The sequence below is a fragment of the Juglans microcarpa x Juglans regia genome, chromosome 1D (assembly GCF_004785595.1).
Source record: "Juglans microcarpa x Juglans regia isolate MS1-56 chromosome 1D, Jm3101_v1.0, whole genome shotgun sequence".
Classification (NCBI taxonomy): Eukaryota; Viridiplantae; Streptophyta; class Magnoliopsida; order Fagales; family Juglandaceae; genus Juglans; species Juglans microcarpa x Juglans regia.
Window position 1 is genome coordinate 19,208,524 of NC_054594.1, and position 17,779 is coordinate 19,226,302.

General features: G+C 37.3%; 4 protein-coding genes and 1 pseudogene across 5 annotated transcripts; 4 read left to right on the top strand and 1 right to left on the bottom strand.

Moving 5' to 3' along the window:
* LOC121239771 (universal stress protein PHOS32-like) lies at positions 1-2,391 on the top strand. 2 transcript variants are annotated; one of them, XR_005935362.1, is made up of 5 exons: positions 1-288; positions 889-998; positions 1,090-1,208; positions 1,990-2,152; positions 2,278-2,391. XR_005935362.1 is itself a non-coding variant. In XM_041137095.1 (4 exons), exons 1-4 carry the CDS (start codon positions 111-113, stop codon positions 2,069-2,071), a joined length of 489 nt encoding a protein of 162 aa, XP_040993029.1. In that variant the 5' UTR covers positions 1-110; the 3' UTR covers positions 2,072-2,391. The 2 variants fall into 2 exon arrangements, 1 of the variants encoding a protein (XP_040993029.1); XM_041137095.1 differs by having other exon boundaries at positions 1,990-2,391.
* Positions 2,392-4,164: 1,773 nt separating this feature from the next.
* On the bottom strand, positions 4,165-6,937 carry LOC121234806 (ubiquitin-conjugating enzyme E2 32). Its single transcript, XM_041130913.1, has 5 exons — positions 6,718-6,937; positions 5,951-6,082; positions 5,731-5,815; positions 4,840-5,003; positions 4,165-4,759 (listed from the first exon to the last, which is right to left on the bottom strand). The coding sequence occupies exons 1-5, from the start codon at positions 6,826-6,828 to the stop codon at positions 4,382-4,384; spliced, it is 870 nt and encodes a 289-aa protein (XP_040986847.1). The 5' UTR covers positions 6,829-6,937; the 3' UTR covers positions 4,165-4,381.
* Positions 6,938-8,793: 1,856 nt separating this feature from the next.
* Positions 8,794-10,815, top strand: LOC121234733 (annotated as a pseudogene).
* Positions 10,816-11,885: 1,070 nt separating this feature from the next.
* Positions 11,886-13,238, top strand: LOC121238204 (DELLA protein GAI1-like). The gene has a single exon (XM_041135064.1). It carries the CDS (start codon positions 11,886-11,888, stop codon positions 13,236-13,238), a length of 1,353 nt encoding a protein of 450 aa, XP_040990998.1.
* Positions 13,239-15,022: 1,784 nt separating this feature from the next.
* On the top strand, positions 15,023-17,439 carry LOC121249050 (DELLA protein RGL1-like). Its single transcript, XM_041147703.1, has 2 exons — positions 15,023-17,299; positions 17,357-17,439. The coding sequence occupies exon 1, from the start codon at positions 15,658-15,660 to the stop codon at positions 17,287-17,289; it is 1,632 nt and encodes a 543-aa protein (XP_041003637.1). The 5' UTR covers positions 15,023-15,657; the 3' UTR covers positions 17,290-17,299; positions 17,357-17,439.
* The last annotated feature ends 340 nt before the right edge of the window (positions 17,440-17,779 follow it).

A 17,779-nucleotide genomic window follows, 5' to 3' on the forward strand; every position in this document is an offset into this window, starting at 1 on the left:
TCTGCTCAAGCTACAGCCTATAACTAAACTAACGCCCGCCACTGCTTCTTTCTCGGCCTCTTTTAAGTTGCGGGTTGTGTCTTCCGGACAAGCATTGGTTGAGATCGAAGATGGAGTGTGATCGGAGAGTTGGGGTGGCGGTGGACTTTTCTCCTTGCAGCAAGAAAGCGCTGAAATGGGCTGTGGACAACGTCGTACGGGACGGGGATCACCTTATCCTCCTCAACGTACGCCCCGAAGGGAACTACGAGGATGGCGAGATACAGCTCTGGGCAGCCACGGGTTCCCGTATTTATCCTCTCTCTCTCTCTCTCTGTTTGTTTCCTAATAATTAATAAATTTCCTTTCTTTTCTTTTTTATTTTTTTCCTATCGGTAAAGTAAGAACTCGGATTTATAGAATTGTTGAAAAGTAGAAGGATCTCCTTGTTAATTTTCGTGATACAGAAGAAATTTTGATGAAGGGCTTGTGTTGGTTATAATTGATTTGATCTTTTCTTATTCGTTAATATGGGCTGCCTTGGGCCTTATGATCTCAGGATTTAGTTTAGTTTATGGGATTTTCACCAGTTATCTCCGTGCCTTCTTCAAAAACAAATCTGAAATGCTTGAATGCTTGAGTTTCTTTACGAATTTAAATTAAAAAAAAAAATTCCAGACTGGTGGAAAAAAGGCACATGATCGATCTAAATGGAACTAAAGAAGATAGTATTTTGTGGATAAATTTTAGAATTTGTTTTTGGTTCACAACGATTTTATTTTGTGTTTTTATCTATAGCTTTTTATTAGTGACATGCCTGCTGAAATTGTATGGTTTAAAGACAGACTTCTTTGCCATTCCATTTATTGTTGCTCATGGATGGTTGTTTCTCTAATTGCCTATATGCAGCCTTAATCCCTCTGAGGGAGTTATCTGATCCTATTATTATGAAGAAGTATGGAGTGAAGCCTGACCCCGAGACCCTAGACATTTTGAACACTGCTGCTGGGCAAAAACAGGTACGGCCGTATCTTGTTTAGATGTGTGATATCTGGTGCTTCTGATGTTATTGTAATTATCAATCACAATAATATTTCGGGGTGGGAGCAGATTACGGTGATCCTGAAGATTTACTGGGGAGATCCTCGTGAGAAGTTATGTGAAGCAATTGATAAAATTCCTCTGAGCTGCCTTATTATAGGGAACAGAGGGCTGGGCAAGATTAAAAGGTAAAATCATTTCCTGCGTCAATCAATTGTGATGTTTGTTTGTGTTATTTTAGGTATTTTCTCTTCTAAATGCTCTAATTTGTGATGTGGATGGCATTTCTTAGTATAGATAGTGTTTTCAGGTGGCTACCTCAGTAATCAAGTTTTATATTGACTTCTTGAGGCAATGATGTGATACAAACTTTGATTTTTCTCCCTAATTATCCTCTTATGAAGCTAAATACTTCATGCTTCCACAGTTAAGTGGTAAAAACCCCAAGGGGCTGGCCCAAGTGGTGAAGGCCTTCATCTTGGGTATCACTTTCTTCAAGGTCTAAGGTTCAACACCTCATGAGTGCAAACAATCTTTTGGAGCCACACCCCTGGTGAAAAGTCAGCTATTTAACTAGTTTCGTATAGAGAAACTTCCAAAGGTACTGTGCACTGGACCGGAGTTTACTCTGCAAGGGTGGGTCTTAAGGGCCCTACCTTGGAGAGTTTCCCGACATAAAAAAAAAAAAAAAAAAAAAAAAAAAAAAAATGTTAAGTGGTAAAACTATTCTGGGGGAAGTTGACCCAAAAGTTATGGGCCATTTTTTTAAGCATGAAAATAATATGCATCACCATATAGCTGTCGAGTACTCGAGTTTGTTGCCAGCTTTGTTAGTAAAAATGATTTTCACTGGAGTGGATAAATAACCATAAGACTTCAGATGCACAATTTCTGGTGCAACTGTTAGTCGATTGTGGGTCCTTCTGGGATTTGATTGGATTTGCTTTGCTTTTGTTTGAATTTTTACAGGGCTATATTAGGCAGTGTCAGCAACTATGTTGTGAATAATGGTTCCTGTCCTGTTACTGTGGTGAAGATTGCGGAGCATTGAACACTAGTTCCATATACCTGTATGTGCTCTAGGAATAAGTGCAAAACTCTTTGCCAGCTGACTCCTACTTCACTTAGTAGCGCTATAGAATGGACTTATATCAAATAAGCCTTCTAGGCCTGCTGTCTGTAACTTTGATTTCGAAGTTGGATGAACTTCAGAGTCGGTGTATATGCCAATGGATTTTGTGTTTTTGGCGCATCCTGTGTGAAAATTTTTCTCTTTGTCAATGATGGGTTGCTTTCCCTGTATTTTATGGCAAATAAACTATAATATTATACAACACTTCTGGTAATACAAAAAAAGCACTTTTTAGTTAACTTTTTGGATGTGATTTTTTTGGTATTGGTAAGACTATCAAAGCAAGTTTTGCTTTCAAATGGAACAAACAAGGCCTAAGAAACAGTTGTTGCAACAAGTAGCTTTAATAATATCAACTGGCAAGGGAGAATCACATAACGTTTACACCAATTTAGGAGCTTGTGACTTTCTGTATATGGCATCTTCTCGTTGAAGATGGTTTTCTTGTTTCAGCTCCTGAATATTGCATCTTCTTGTTTTGGTGGTCAAAACTTTACTTTCTTGATTCCATGTAAATTTTATTGGTCCCAGATACCCATGGCTGTACGTGTGCTCAGAAAGTTTTTATGATTTAAACTGCTTTTGGTTTCTTTTGGTTTTGCAGTCCACCATCAAAACCTTGCGCATTTTTTTGTGCCTTTTAGCTTCTATAAAACCAGGAGTTCAATAAAAAATTATGCACTAGGATGTGATATAACGTTTTTTAGAAGATCTACGAGTCTCATCCAAACAAGACATTATAACCTGACCTCTCTATGTTTGGTTCAAATTTTATTTCATCTCATGATCTGTTCCTGCAAATCCCATAATCATCCCAGGCACAAGTTTTCTTTTCCCCAGTCCAAACCCCACCCATAACGTCTTAGCTATCTTTATCTCTACCTCTACACTGCAATCTACCCTTGTCCAAAGCTCTTTGAATCGGGGTGGCAGGCCAACACTTTAAGCCTCGTTTGTTTTCGCATATGAGATGAGATAAGTTGAAATTAAAGTTAAAAGTTGAATAAAATATTGTTAGAATATATATTTTTTAATATTATTTTTTTTTTTTGAGATTTGAAAATGTTGAATTGTTTATTTTATTTTGTGTGAAAATTTAGAAAAATTGTAATGATTAGATGAGATAAATTGAGAGGACTTGTGAAAACAAACTAGGCTTACTATCAATAGCTTTTGGAGACTGTTGAACTATCAAGATGCCACGGTCACTCACCTACCTGTCACATCTTCAGACCATAATCTCATTTTGTTAAGCATGACTGTTAATTTTCCTACACTCCCAAAGCTATTCAGACCAGTGAAATATGAAATTTAGGCCAACTTCATCAATTTCACTTTCAAACGCTAGAATCTTGATTTTCAGAAGATCTTGATGATCGAATCCAACTTGTCATCACTCTTGATTCATAAATTTATTTCAAAGTTAATGGCTGATAGATTAAAATTGCATGAGCACTTTCAACAACCTTTTGTTCCTAGGAAGAAGAATTCTCAGCTGACCAAAAAATACAAAGAGAAAAAGAGAAGAAAACCAATACAAGAGGAAGAACCATTTTAAAATTTTCATCAGTTGGTAGTTCTCATGCAATGCTGAACTAATTTATAAAAGTATCATAAAGACTGAGCAAGTTGTGTCTTTACGTTTGGAAGTTGGGCAAGTTAGCAGAAAATTACCGAGGTTTATGCAATAGGAACAAAGGAGAACCACGGGTTCCTTTGCAAAAGAAGTATGCAAGTATTCTTCTGCTGATATTTTTCAAGGAAGTTTGACCTTTACCAAAATCCTACCCAGTTCGAATTATCTTCTGCACGAATTAACTCGTTCAGCTACATCTGTTCACTTTTGCAGTGTTCAGGAGCTCTCCTTCCTCTGATCAAAAGTGGAAAATGCCTTCCCACTAATCTCAATCCTCATTCTATTTCTTTAGCTCTTTTCGTTTTTTTTTTTTTTTTTTCCAGTTGAATTCTGTTGGCAGAAAATAATCCAGGGTCCAGAATAGTAGAATACAGGCTAAACAAGAAATGGATAAGCATGCTTGCAATTGCAAACTGGTAGGAATGCGCGTTATTGGTTACAAGAACTAGGTACATCGAGAGGATCTTGATATATATTACAAACTCTTCAAATTTAAATGAAAACCTCGGATTATTTATATATATATATATTATATATTTTACTATACTGCATAGCATGTTGAATTGTCGAGCCAGCTTAAACCGCCTATAAATCTAAGACCCATCAGTGAATAGAGCACCATGTCCACTAGATTTCATGAGCTTCTTCAGCAAAAGAACAAGAATTGCAATGGTCAGTCCAACAGCAGCCCATGTAAACAAGCGATCATCAGCCGCTTTATGAACCCTTGGCTTTTGCAGCTGTTGATCATTTGAGCTATTGGACGGAACCTCCTTTGCGACCCTAACTTCTGCAGGGCTGGAGTCGGCATTTAAAGGGACCTCATGCACTTCTTCAATAATCCTATCACCACCGGCATCTTGCGAATTCACCTGGGCTTCACCCTCACTGTTTGTGCTCTTTTCTTCAGGAGCCTCTGAGGTGCCATCTCGAGGAACAGGGGGTGTCTTGCTTAACATATATTCATGAATCTGTAGTTATTTTGATCAGAACAGGGTTTGACAGTAATGAAAAAACATGTGAACTGGGAAGAGATCTTAAGTGCTACTACCTCATATATTAGCTTTTGACGTTCAGGAGACCCAAACTTTGGGGGTGTTTCACGAGATTTTATGGCCAGATCTCGCCTCTCTTCCTTCTTGTAGTCCAGTGAGCCCAGTGCACCATTTGGATTGGTGGGCATAAATGCCATAAGTGCAACTAATGCCGTCCGCACTGCCAACATTAACAGTATATCAGCCAGGTAAGAACTGTTTGTTTGCTTGATTAATTCAAGGGTTAATCATTTTAAACTGGCAGGTATCTTCATCCATGTGAACCACAATCATCATTAATCCTTGAAGTAAACATGGGTAGCAAAAATAATGAAACTGTAGCTTTCACGTTGATATATTGCCAGATGCACGTACATATCGATCCAGTTTAGCCTGATATACCACCCCGTTTCCACCACAGAACTTAAGTCTACTCCAATGAACATGCCATGAGTTATTAAGACATTCAAAAGCAGAAATTAGAAGACCATGACAAAACACCCAAGCCAAACTAAGCTCAGGCTGGATAATTGGTCCAGGGAAACATGGAAAGACCATACAAATTAATAGTACTGCCAACATAAAAGATCAGAGAAAAATTCAAACAAAAAAGTTAAAAAAGCCATTTGCTACAGCTACACAGCACGTTCATGGTTGGTGATATTTATACATGGGAGATTACACCCAGGTAGAGCGGTTGGCTGTTAACTGACTGGTTGGGTTCTGAGCCTCTCCCCTATGACCAGCAGCCTGTTCTTGCTCTCATAATTCATGAAGACGGAAAGTGCATGCATGTTTATAAGCATAAGACAATCAAAGCCATAAGATGTGTTTCCAAATCTGATACTAAATCGCAGGATGCTATTTAACACAAACATCAGGGGTATGGTTAGAAGAATGATGTTTACCACTCCACGATGGCTGCCAATGCTCAGGATGATGATTTGATATGCTTAAGCAAATCTTGGTTTGGGTTTCGAAACGTCCATTCGGCTGAAAGAACGGCATTAAAGTTATTAGCACTGTCATAATTTCATGATTAAATGAATAATCAGCCGACACCCCAAAAAGACGATAAGCACATTAAAATGACTGTATTTGGGAGAGAGTGCAAAAAAAAAAAATTACAGTTAACAACATAAACGAAGGTGGCTTCAATGGGTATTCTGCGGGCAACTGGATCCTTCCATGATAGATTCCGCCTTCAAATTCAGTATCACGGGGTCCCCTGATTGCAAATTGCCATTCAAATACATTTTCCTGAAAACGAATATCAAGTGCTTACTTACAATACTGACAATACTACATGAACAGCAGAAATTAGCTCAAATTGCATATAGTGCAAATATTTCCGCAATTCTACCCACTCGGGGCTTTTTTGTCGCAAGAGGGAAGTTTTGCGAAAAAATAAATAAGGGAAACAAAATCCAATATATTGAACCATATAATGAAAAAATAAATATGGGAAACAAGCTCAAAATTGCCTATATAGAACCACCGTTCAACAGCGTCAAAAATATCTAAACCTAGACACGATATTCAATATACAATAGATCAAAAATTGGATTATTACCGCCATTTAATTATCTAATATCAGCTATATGCAAAAATACCGGAAAGAGGAGAAAACTCAATACTCAATTGCAGGAGAAATCCATAATCCGCATAGTCAAATTTAAACGACTTGAATTGAGCAATAGGGCCATCTATTCTCCAATTTCATTCAATTGTCTAACCCCACCCCCCCAAAAAAAAATCCCCAATTGAAGCACAGATCCGGTGAACAACATGATTAAGGTAACTCAATTCGAAACCCCAGAATGTACAAATATCAGAATTTGAAAAAAATATATCAAACGAAACAAAACAAGAACAATGAAAGTGTAAAGCAAAACCTCGAGAGGGCGGCTCATGAAATCATCGGAAGGATTAGATTGCATCTCTTTGTACTCCTGCATAATCCGCTTCACCGCCGGGTTCTTCAAGTTGTACTTGTCGGCCGCCATTGTTTTATCCGACGCCGAGATCCACCCACCACGGTCCGATAAAACCGTATATACACTACGCCTATACGTATACGAACATCGACAGAGCACTTAATAAGATATGAAAAAGATTGAAAGAAGTGTCTTCAATTTAATGGTCAGAGGCCCGGAATCCAATTCGTGACGTTGTCTGTGGAGCTGACACGTCATTTGAAGTGCGTTTTTGTACGTGTCGCTCATTCATTGGAAATGCCGGATAGAAACCTATGGCCACTTTCAAAGTCCAGCCCAGAGAAATCGGTTGCTTTAATAAGCCTTTCGTGGGATGTTAGGACTAATTAAGTCGACTTCCTGCGACGTTATAGCTAAATGGCCCACTTAGTAAAAATATCTTGAGGGAAGCCTTGACTAAACCGACGTTCATTTGTTTCGTCCTAACAATCTGTCCGTCGGCACTGTAGCTACTTCTAACTAAGATCTTGTTTGTGTAATAAAGTAAGAGAATGCTACGTATAATCCTCAAAAGATGATTATATTGTAAGTTTAGTTAATTTTATCTTTATATTTTTTTAAAGTTATAATAATATCCTTATCAAAATGGTAATTTTTTCTATTTAATGAATAGCTTGCACATACAATTCCTATTTGAGAACTGTAAATAGAATTTCTCATAAAGTAATTCTCAAACGAGTAATGATATAGTTACAATTCTTTTATAATTATAATTTATTTTTAAATAACTAATGAAATCATGTCACTCTATTAAAAATAAATTTTAATATTACAAAATTATGCTCTATTTCACGTAGAGTTGTAAAATAGTAATAAAATAATTGTAATATTATCATTTTCTTTTTCAAATATTCTCATATATTTTATTTTCAAACATCACTCAAACATAAAACATTTATAAATTTCAAATTTTTTATTTTTTCATTTAATCATTATAATTTTCTTAAAACTTTTAAACAAAACATAAAAATCAATATAATTTTTTCAAATTTCAAACCAAATATAATATTAAACAATTTTTTAATATTTTCATTTAACTTTTCTTTTCTTATTTCTCAAAACCCAATAAAACATATTAATTCATAATATGTTACAACTATAAAAAGATTTTATAAAAGTGAACTTACAAACTGATATAATTTTATGTAAAAGTCAAAGCCACATGACCCATACTTGAAAAGGACCAGTCAATGGTATAATTAGAGTTTCATTGAAATATTATAAAAAGCAAGAATTTCTCTTTCTCAAATAATATAAGATCTTATATATCGCATATCCTTATCACTTATTAGAACGAGATATTACAATATTAATTATACTTTTTAATAAAAATAATTTTATTAATTTATAGTTTTACTTTTTATAAAACTATTTTGTGATTAAAGCTTTTCTTATTTCCAAATAAACTTTTTGGCATTCAAGACTTGACGTATTTGTCAAGATTTTGTTTTTTTAATGAAATGTATTTGTCAAGTTGAAGATGGAACACATGGACATGGTTCATGCACAAACTGAAGCCTTTCGCTCTCTAAAGAAAACCATATAGCAAGAATGCAGGCTTCAAGAACTTTTCAACTACAAAAATCATTCTTATTACCGCTGTATTGTACATGACCCATTTGTCAGGGATGTTACATTTGTTGCTTGTTCAATCACTAGTCTATGTTCTCTTATCCATGTAACTGTCTTGGCCAAACTGCTTAGGGGGAAATAGTATATTGTTTGGGCTAGAACTCTAGATTATTCCTTCCCAATCTTGTTTATTAATCTACATCTTTATCCAAATGGCAGTCGTATAATCAATGCCGTTGTGTCCCACGCTGCAGGCCACCTTGATAACATCAGCACAGCAAATCAATGTAACTGTACTTTGATTATGATCTGTGTTGTGGGGATAAGAATTTGTCAAACGTTTGACACTGTCATATGGAACAACGTCCTATTATTTTCGTTTTACCGAACTAAGCTAAGATATTCTGTACCATTTACCATCCATCAACTACAATTGAGATCCCAGATTGTGAGGTTATCCCCATTTTCATCTGGCAAAGAAGATGTTTTCTTCTGAATACTTTGGCTTTGATGGAGTTGAAGATCAATTCAGTTGTTCTGAGAAAGTTTGGGAGAGAATGGACGAAATGAATGGTGGGAAACACTTGCATTTTAATGCAGAAGCAGATCACCGGGCTTCTGGCTTTGGTTTTTATCAAAAGGAGTCGTCGTCAGAGGAAGGATTCCTTCTCTCCAAGTATCAACAACAAGAAATGCAACATGTATCCTTATCGGGTTATGGGCTTGTTGATGATCTGCAGTTCCATATTGGGTCTCCACGGCTGCAAACATGTTTAGAGGAAATCTCAAAGCTTGGAGAATCTTCAACTTTAACTCCATACAATGAACCCAAGAATCGAAACAAGCAACCATTTTCTTTGCTGCTAAACAACTCTGAAAATAGGTTCAAAGGGTTGAATGATGGTGACAGAATAGTTGAGCAAAGTAATGGCATGCCACGTACAAAGGGAAGACCGGAAATTGTCAACCGAGGAAATACTGAGGCTAGCTGGAGCCAAGTTCATCCAGTCATCTTCCCAAACAGCTGATTGTCTTTCCACGCTTAGCCATCCTTTTGAGTTTGCCTTCAATGGCCTCTCCAATGAAGAGAACGATGACTCGGAGCTTGCAGAATTCCTTTTTGCTTCTGCTGAGAAAGTAGGCTTTCAACAGTTCGACCGTGCAAACAAGTTTCTCAACCAGTGTGATCACTGGTCTTCCAAAACAGGGAGCCCTGTCCAGCGAGTGGTTTTCTATTTTTCTAAAGCTCTTCGAGAGAAAATTGATCGAGAAACAGGAAGAATCGCACCAAAAAACTTGGGAAAAAGTCACTGTATCGATGCTGACGAGGTATTTATGAGTCCAAGCCCCCCGATGCTTGCAAGTCATGAAGAAATTCCCTTCGCCCAGCTTGCACAATTTGCAGGGATTCAAGCCATTGTAGAACACATGGCGGATGCGAGGAAGATTCATGTAATTGATCTTGGCATCCGTAATGGGGTGCAATGGACGATCTTGATGCAAGCTCTTGCAACTAGATATGAATGCCCTCTGGAGCTTCTCAAGATTACCGCTGTTGGAACTACTTCAAAACATTTACTCGTGGAAACAGGTAAGAGGTTGGAAAGTTTTTCCCAGTCCTTGAACTTACCCTTTTCTTTCAAGGTGGTTATGATATCAGACATGCTAGATCTCAGAGAAGATCTTTTCAAGCTAGATGCTAACGAAAGAGTTGCTGTTTACTCTGAGTACTTACTGAGGAACATGATTCCTCGGCCAAATCAGCTGGACTCTATAATGAAAGTGTTAAGAAGTATCAATCCATGCATTATGGTTGTCACTGAAGTTGAAGCAAACCACAATTCACCTGTTTTCGCGAGCCGTTTCGTTGAGGCCCTTTTCTTCTTCGGTGCATACTTCGATTGCCTAGAAACTTTTATGAAACGGGATGATCCGAACAGAATGGTCATAGAATCACTATTCTTCGGTGAGGCAATCAGGAATATAGTGGGGCAGAGGGAGAGGAAAGGAGTATTAGAAATGTAAAGATCGATGTCTGGAGAGCCTTTTTTGCTCGGTATGGAATGCTGGAGACAGAGTTGAGCATGTCATCTTTGTACCAAGCAAGGCTGGTGGTCAAGAAATTTGATTGTGAGAATTCTTGCACGCTTGATATGAATGGCAAATGCATGATTATAGTGTGGAAGGGTACGCCAATTTGTTCTCTTTCTGCTTGGAAGTTCCTCTGACAATAGCAGAAAGGAGGTGAAACATCAATGATACATGTCATTGCTGACAACCCGGTTGTCTTCTTTCTATTTTGTTGTCTTCTTTCTATTTTAAGTGTACAATTTGAAGGTGCATGTGATGTGGGCAATCCAAAAATGCCTATTATGCTTGATGGTTTACTTTCTTGAACGTCTATGACTAGTTTCTATTTTAAGTTCTGGATCTGTAATCTTCAGATCATGCCATTTTGAGGGTTTTAATATCTAAAACATGGGTGAAAAGGCAACCGCCATATATATATCTTTATATTGCTCATATCTAGAGTGGATTGCTAGAGTAGGATTCCTAACTCAGCGGTACTTACTCTCCAAATTAAAGAAACTCTTAGCATTTTCACTGTAATTGCACCCTAACTTGTGTATCAATGAACAATCAATCCTCCGCAGAAAGGATTTCTATCTGAAGAAAACCAAGCCATTGAAAGTCTCTCAACTACTAACCAAATAGCTTTCAACTATAGAAATTAACAAAATCCAGAGTGGAGCTGCATAAGTGCAGCCGAAAACATGGTTTGTGTATTCAGTTCTCTTAACCGGTTACATCTTACAAGCACAACCGTTGCGCAAGCTTTCAACTATCGAACATCCTGCGTGTGATGTATCGGTTCATGTTTTAGGTTCTGATTCCATGTTTGGGAATCTTTAGTTTATAAAATTTCCTAAGTCGATGGCTATTTGCAACAATTCTTTTAGCTATTCAAAGTTTTTTGTTTGATTGGTATCCTTTTACTGAAGAGAACATGGAACTTTAAGAAAAGAAATACAGCTGTGTGATATTGCGCTGCTGCTACATGGGTTCCTATTCTATTTTTATTGTTGGCTAGTGTCCTCGGATAATTTTGTATATCATTGCTTTGGGTTTGGTCTTCAATAACTATTTTAGTTCAAATCCGTGTTGTCGCGACTCGTGATTCAAGAGAACGATACAAGTTATGGAAGTTTTTGTCCCATAATGAAGTCGATAGCGTCTTCACTTCATTGTCTTATTCTGGATTTTGGACAATTTCTACCGGCGAGGAATCCAAAACGAGAGACAGATGGGAGGGCTATGAGCCTATTAAGAATTATTCATATCATGTCAAGACAAACCCATCCCTCTTGACCCTTAAAAAGCCATGAATGGCAGAATAGCACTCCTTGTTTGGGTAACGATACATCTCTCTGAAATATCAGAAGTCACTCTCTAACATGATCCAGAATGTTGAGCCAAATAAGGGACAACTATACATGACTGGTGTGCGCAGGTTATCAATTGAAGAAGTCATGAAAGTAGCGAGAGAAAGGTTCATCCAATTCTCTTCCCAAAACTGTGATGATCATTCCATGCTTGGCAGTGTTTTCGGCAGTGCTCCATTTGGTCTCTCCTGCCAAGAAACCAAAGATGTGGAACTAGCATGTCTTCTTTTAGCTTCGGCCGAGAAGGTTGGCAAGAAAGAATTTGATCAAGGAAGCAAACTGCTAAATCTGTGTGATTTCTTGTCCTCCAAGACAGGAAGTTCAGTTCAAAGAACCGTTCACTATTTTACCAAAGCTCTTCAAGAGAGGATTGAGAGAGAAACCAGGAGAATGACATTAGAAGGCTCAAAAAGTAGTGAAGAACAGAAATCTCATCAAGAAACAATGATGTATGTGGATCCTGCTCTCATTGTATGTTTCCTTCACCTTCCCTTCTATCAAATTATTAATTTTTCCGGAATCCAAGCAATTGTAGATAGTGTGGCCTCTGCAAAAAAGGTTCATTACATTGATCTTGCAATCAGAAGTGGTGGATGCTGTATAGTGTTGATGCAAGCTCTAGCAACTCGTTTTGAATGCCCAATTGAGCTACTTAAAGTAACTGCTGTTGGAACAACTTCAAAACAAGAAATTGAGAAGACAGGTAAAAGACTAGCCCATTTTGCTGAGACTTTGAACATGCCATTTCTATTCAAAATAGTAATGGTGAGAGACTTCAAAGATCTCAATGAAGACATCTTCGAGTCAAAGGCGGGTGAAGTTGTTGCTGTCTACTCCCCAGTCATGCTGAATAAAATGCTGATGAAGCCTAGTTTCTTGGAATCTTTAATCAAAGTGCTTAGAGATCTCAATCCATGTGTCATGGTGGTCACCGAAGTCGAAGCAGATCATAACTCACCAACTTTCTTAGGCCGGTTCAGTGAAGCACTCTTATTCTACAGTGCCTTTTTCGAATGCCTCGAAGTTTGTATGGATCAGAATGATTCTAATCGGATGACATTGGAAGCAACATACTTCAGTCGGGAGATCCGAGATATTGTTGCAACTGAGGGTGAGTACAGAACTTTCAGGCATATGAAGATTGATGCTTGGAGAAATTATTTTGAAAGATACAGTATGGAGGAACAAGAACTTAGTATCTCATCTTTACATCATGCAGAACTGTTGGTGAAAAACTTTGCTTGTGGTAGCTCTTGCACACTTGATAGGAATGGGAAATGCCTAACTGTTGGGTGGAGGGGAAGGCCAGTTCTTTCTCTTTCTGCTTGGAAATTCCAACGAGAAAAATCCCGAAAAAGGATTTGCAGAATGTTTTCTGAATCTCTTATTCAACAAACCCCCTAACTTATACGAGTGTTGCGGCCAACTGAACTGAAACAACCGCATTCTGATCATATATATTACTTAAAATTTTCCAGTTGATATTGTGATGATGATCATAATACTAAACAACCGCATTCCGAGCCATTTGATACGGGCCATAATAACTTCAGTGTGGAAGAACATTCACTTTGACAAGTCGGGATTTGAAACCGAATTATTACTGATCCTATTTTTTCTTGTGTATCAAAACTTTCCATTTAACATTATTATCAACTCTAGTCACTGATTTTACTGCAACATATACGGGATTTGATTTCCCCTTTGTAATATAAAAATACGATGTACCTGCTTCTTGAATAATATAGAAAAGTTTTCTCCTTCGATGGCTACTCCCTCTCTTTCTTAATATGGCATCAAAGCCACAACTTGTGTGACTGTAAAGTTTTAAATTCCGTACCTCATCGGCTGGTATGGCCGAAATATAGTATATCGGAATAGTAGTCAGTACAGAGAAGCACTGTGTTTCTTACCCGATAAAATTCCTGCCGTACCAGAGTGTTTCGACTGGTACCGGCCGGTATTCTGGATTTCGGTCAAAATGATAATTTCGGCCGGTACGTATATAGGGCCAAGTGATCTGGGGCTTTTTGTAATTTCGTCAAGATGGTAGGGGCATTTTGTAACAGCATTAGAAAAGTAAAAATGAGTCCACAGTAGAAAATTAATTTAATGCATGCACCTCGTTTTGCAAATGCTTTCTTAATTTTCTTAATTAATTTAAAATAGATATGGATATCGTCTATTCTAAACAAAATGATAAAAAAATATATTATGTCTTTTATTAAAAATGATAATTTCTCCTCACTTGAATTTTCAGAATTGTATTATTGTTTTATGTGATCTCAATGAATTTTTTTATTATTTATTTTAGTTGGTAGTATTATTTGTTATTTTTTTATGTGATCTCAAGATGAGTGATTTTATTTTAATACTGGACTGAGACTTATTTAGTTTTACAAGTATGTATGTTCTTAAAACTTAAGATTTATATTGAGAAGTATTATTGAGTTTATGACTTATTTTATTATTATTTTAGAATATAGTTTGTGTGCATATATGTATAATTTATTTATGTATAGACTATTCTAAAACAATACACGAAACGGTACTGGTATCGAATTATTTTATTTTAGTGCCTTGACCGAAACGGCCACCGAAATGGTATTCAAAACTTTAGGTCTGAGCCCCTTCTTCATGCCCTCCTCACCGTCTTTTGCCATAACTTCTTCCTTTGTTGCTACCAAGATTTCTTAAATATTTTAAAATTATATATAAAAATTAAAATTAAAAAAAAAAATCTTAAAAAACTTAACGTATCACCCCGAATTTGTGTTATTGAATCTATATTGATATCAAACTGATGAGGTTGGATTGATTGCAGTACTCTGTTAAGTTTTATTGTTTCCTTAATTGCGTGCTAATAATTTGTTAGTCCATTTCATGTATTTGTAACGTGTAATATGGATGGATGGAGACTTGAAATTAGTCTAATGGTCGATACTGCTGATATATATATATATATATATATATATATATATATATATACGTATATATGAAAGTCATCTGTGAATGATGATGAGATTGCGGATATCATATCCTATGTACTGCCTGTCCAGCTCTCTCGTAGCTAACTCCTGGTTGATGTGAACAGACAAACAATGGAACATGCGGACAAAAATGTTGAAAAAAACTGACCACATAAACCATATAAAATGCAGGCTGCATTGTAAGCTCCCCATCATGTGCGTACGTTTTCCTTCAAGTGCTTATCCGAGTACCAAGTCTTCTCGTTGTATCTACTCCATGTTGTCTATTACATCACTGTTTAGTTACTATTCTAATGTTCTTCAAGTCATTGTCTTTTCTTGGCTGAACTTCTTAGGTTTCTTGGTTCTGATTTGCAATTTCTCTTATTTATTCATATAACATTTGTATAATCTATATTGATTTAATCGTTCTGGAGCCATAGATATATGTCCATCCAAACCGCATTAATATTATCAAATCATCGTGTGCCGAGCTGCAGATCGGCTTGATAAACTTGATAACATCAACATAGTTCAATGTCAATGTATCTGTACTTGATTTTTGGAGTGAGCATTTATCAAATGCGTCATGCGTGATGCTTGCTATAACATGAAATACTTTAATTTAGTCAAGGAATTTAGAATAAGAAAATTAAGAGTAATCTGTTCGTTTGTGTTTGAATCGTTGTGTATATATTGTAATAAACTAGCACCGGGTACCATCTACCAGCAAACAACTACATTTGAGATCCCAGATTGTGAGGTTTTTTTCTAAGGTGTTTTCTTTTGGAGAAGAGTTTGGCTTTGATGCAGTTGAAGATAACTTCACCTGGTCCGAGAAAGTTTGGGAGAGTATGGACAAGGTGAATGGTGGGAAATACTTCTATCAAGAGGATTTATCAGAGGAAGATTTCAATTTCTCCCAACATCAACAACAACAAGTATCTTTCTCAGAAATTGGGTTTCTTGATGATCTGCAGTTCCATGCTGCATCTCCACCGCTTCATACTTGTTTAGAGGAAATTGCAAAACTTGGTGAATTCCCAACTCTAATCCCAGAAGTTGAACCCCAGAAGAGGAAGCGGCAACGATTTTCTTTAGCCTCCCTTGAGCTCCTAAAAAATTATGGAAATAGGTTCAAACAGTTTAATGGTGACAAAGTAACAGAGCCAAGTAATGATGTCGCATGCACGAAGGTGGAAGACCCGAAACTGTCAACTGAGGAAATCGTGAGGCTAGCTGGTGCAAAGTTCATCCAGTCCACTTCCCAACCCGCCGATGGTCCGTCCAGGCTTAGCCATCCTTTTCATCTTGACTTCTGTGGCCTTTCCGATGAGGAGAGAAGAGATGTGGAGCTGGCTGAATCCCTTTTTGCTTCTGCTGAAAAGGTGGGCTCCCAACAGTTTGAGCGTGCAAGGAAGTTTCTCAACCAGTGCGATCACTTGTCTTCCACTACGGGGAACCCTGTTCAGCGAGTAGTTTACTTTTTTTCTGAAGCTCTGCGAGAGAAGATTGATCGTGAGACAGGAAGAAACACATCAAAAGACTCGGGAAAAAGACCATCTATCAATGTTGATGAGGAATTAATGAGTTCAAGCCCCCCCACGCTTGCGGCTCATGAAGAACTTCCCTTTTCCCAGGTTACACAATTTGCAGGGATTCAAGCCATCATAGAAAACACGGTGGAGGCGAGGAAGATTCACATAATTGATCTTGGCATCCATAATGGGGTGCAATGGACGATCTTGATGCAAGCCCTTGCAACTAGATGTGAATGCCCTCTTGAGCTTCTTAAGATTACTGCCATTGGAACTACTTCAAAACATTTGCTCGTGGAAACAGGTAAGAGGTTGGCAAGTTTTGCGCAGTCCTTGAACTTGCCATTTTCTTTCAACGTGGTTATGGTATCAGACATGCTAGATCTCAGAGAAGATCTTTTCGAGCTAGATGCTGATGAAACAGTTGCCTTTTACTCTGCATACTTACTGAGGAGCATGATTACTCGGCCAAATCAGCTGGAATCTATAATGAAAGTGGTAAGAAGCATCAATCCATGCATTATGATTGTCACTGAAGTTGAGGCAAGCCACAATTCACCTGCTTTTGTGAGCCGTTTCGTTGAAGCTCTTTTCTTCTTCAGTGCATTCTTTGATTGCCTAGAAACTTTTATGAAACGGGATGATCAAAACAGAATGATCACAGAATCAAAGTTCTTCGGCGAGGGAATCAGGAATATAGTGGCAGCAGAGGGAGAGGAAAGGAAGATCAGGCATGTAAAGATTGATGTTTGGAGAGCTTTCTTTGCTCGGTATGGAATGGTGGAGACAGAATTGAGCAGGTCGTCCTTGTACCAAGCAACCATGCTGGTTAAAAAATTTCATTGTGAGAAGTCTTTCACGCTTGATATGAACGGGAAATGCCTGATTACTGTGTGGAAGGGTACTCCAATTTGTTCTCTTTCCGCCTGGAAGTTCCTTTCACAATAGCAGAAAGGTCCAGGAGTTGATTAAATGCCCCTTTTTAGGATTTACTTATGTTGTAGTTCTAATAGTCAATGACCCTGTTAATGTACAAATACTATGTTGGGAAATTCAATTTCAAAACTCAAAACATGAGCAGCTAGCATGCATGTTTATCATCAATACTACCACACATGATCAGTTCTCAAAGGACACCTCATCAAAGAACGTGTCAAGCCAGAATGTTCAAGAATAAATTTCTGTTATACACGTGTAATGCCTCTATTTGTAGTGATGGAATCTGTTACAAAAGAATATTCTATTTTTGGTTATAAATATCATCCTGTACCGAATACAATATCAATGAAGAAAACAAACAATTTCATTTCATTATCTAGCATGCATGTTGATATATAAATGCAGTTTGTTTTGAAGTATCTTTTACAACCGAGTGTTTGAGATCATAAAAAAACTCAAAACCAATACTCCCAAGACCTGATATAAATGAAAACTATTT

Excerpts from the sequence above, each read along its gene's own strand:
- LOC121239771 (XM_041137095.1), top strand. The coding sequence starts at position 111 with ATGGAGTGTGATCGGAGAGTTGGGGTGGCGGTGGACTTTTCTCCTTGC. Across the intron at positions 999-1,089 it reads CTGCTGCTGGGCAAAAACAG|ATTACGGTGATCCTGAAGAT; the intron begins GTACGGCCGTAT and ends GGGTGGGAGCAG. Across the intron at positions 1,209-1,989 it reads GGGCTGGGCAAGATTAAAAG|GGCTATATTAGGCAGTGTCA; the intron begins GTAAAATCATTT and ends GAATTTTTACAG.
- LOC121234806 (XM_041130913.1), bottom strand. The coding sequence starts at position 6,828 with ATGGCGGCCGACAAGTACAACTTGAAGAACCCGGCGGTGAAGCGGATT. Across the intron at positions 6,083-6,717 it reads TCATGAGCCGCCCTCTCGAG|GAAAATGTATTTGAATGGCA; the intron begins GTTTTGCTTTAC and ends ATTCGTTTTCAG. Across the intron at positions 4,760-4,839 it reads GTCAAAAGCTAATATATGAG|ATTCATGAATATATGTTAAG; the intron begins GTAGTAGCACTT and ends AAATAACTACAG.
- LOC121238204 (XM_041135064.1), top strand. The coding sequence starts at position 11,886 with ATGACTGGTGTGCGCAGGTTATCAATTGAAGAAGTCATGAAAGTAGCG.
- LOC121249050 (XM_041147703.1), top strand. The coding sequence starts at position 15,658 with ATGGACAAGGTGAATGGTGGGAAATACTTCTATCAAGAGGATTTATCA.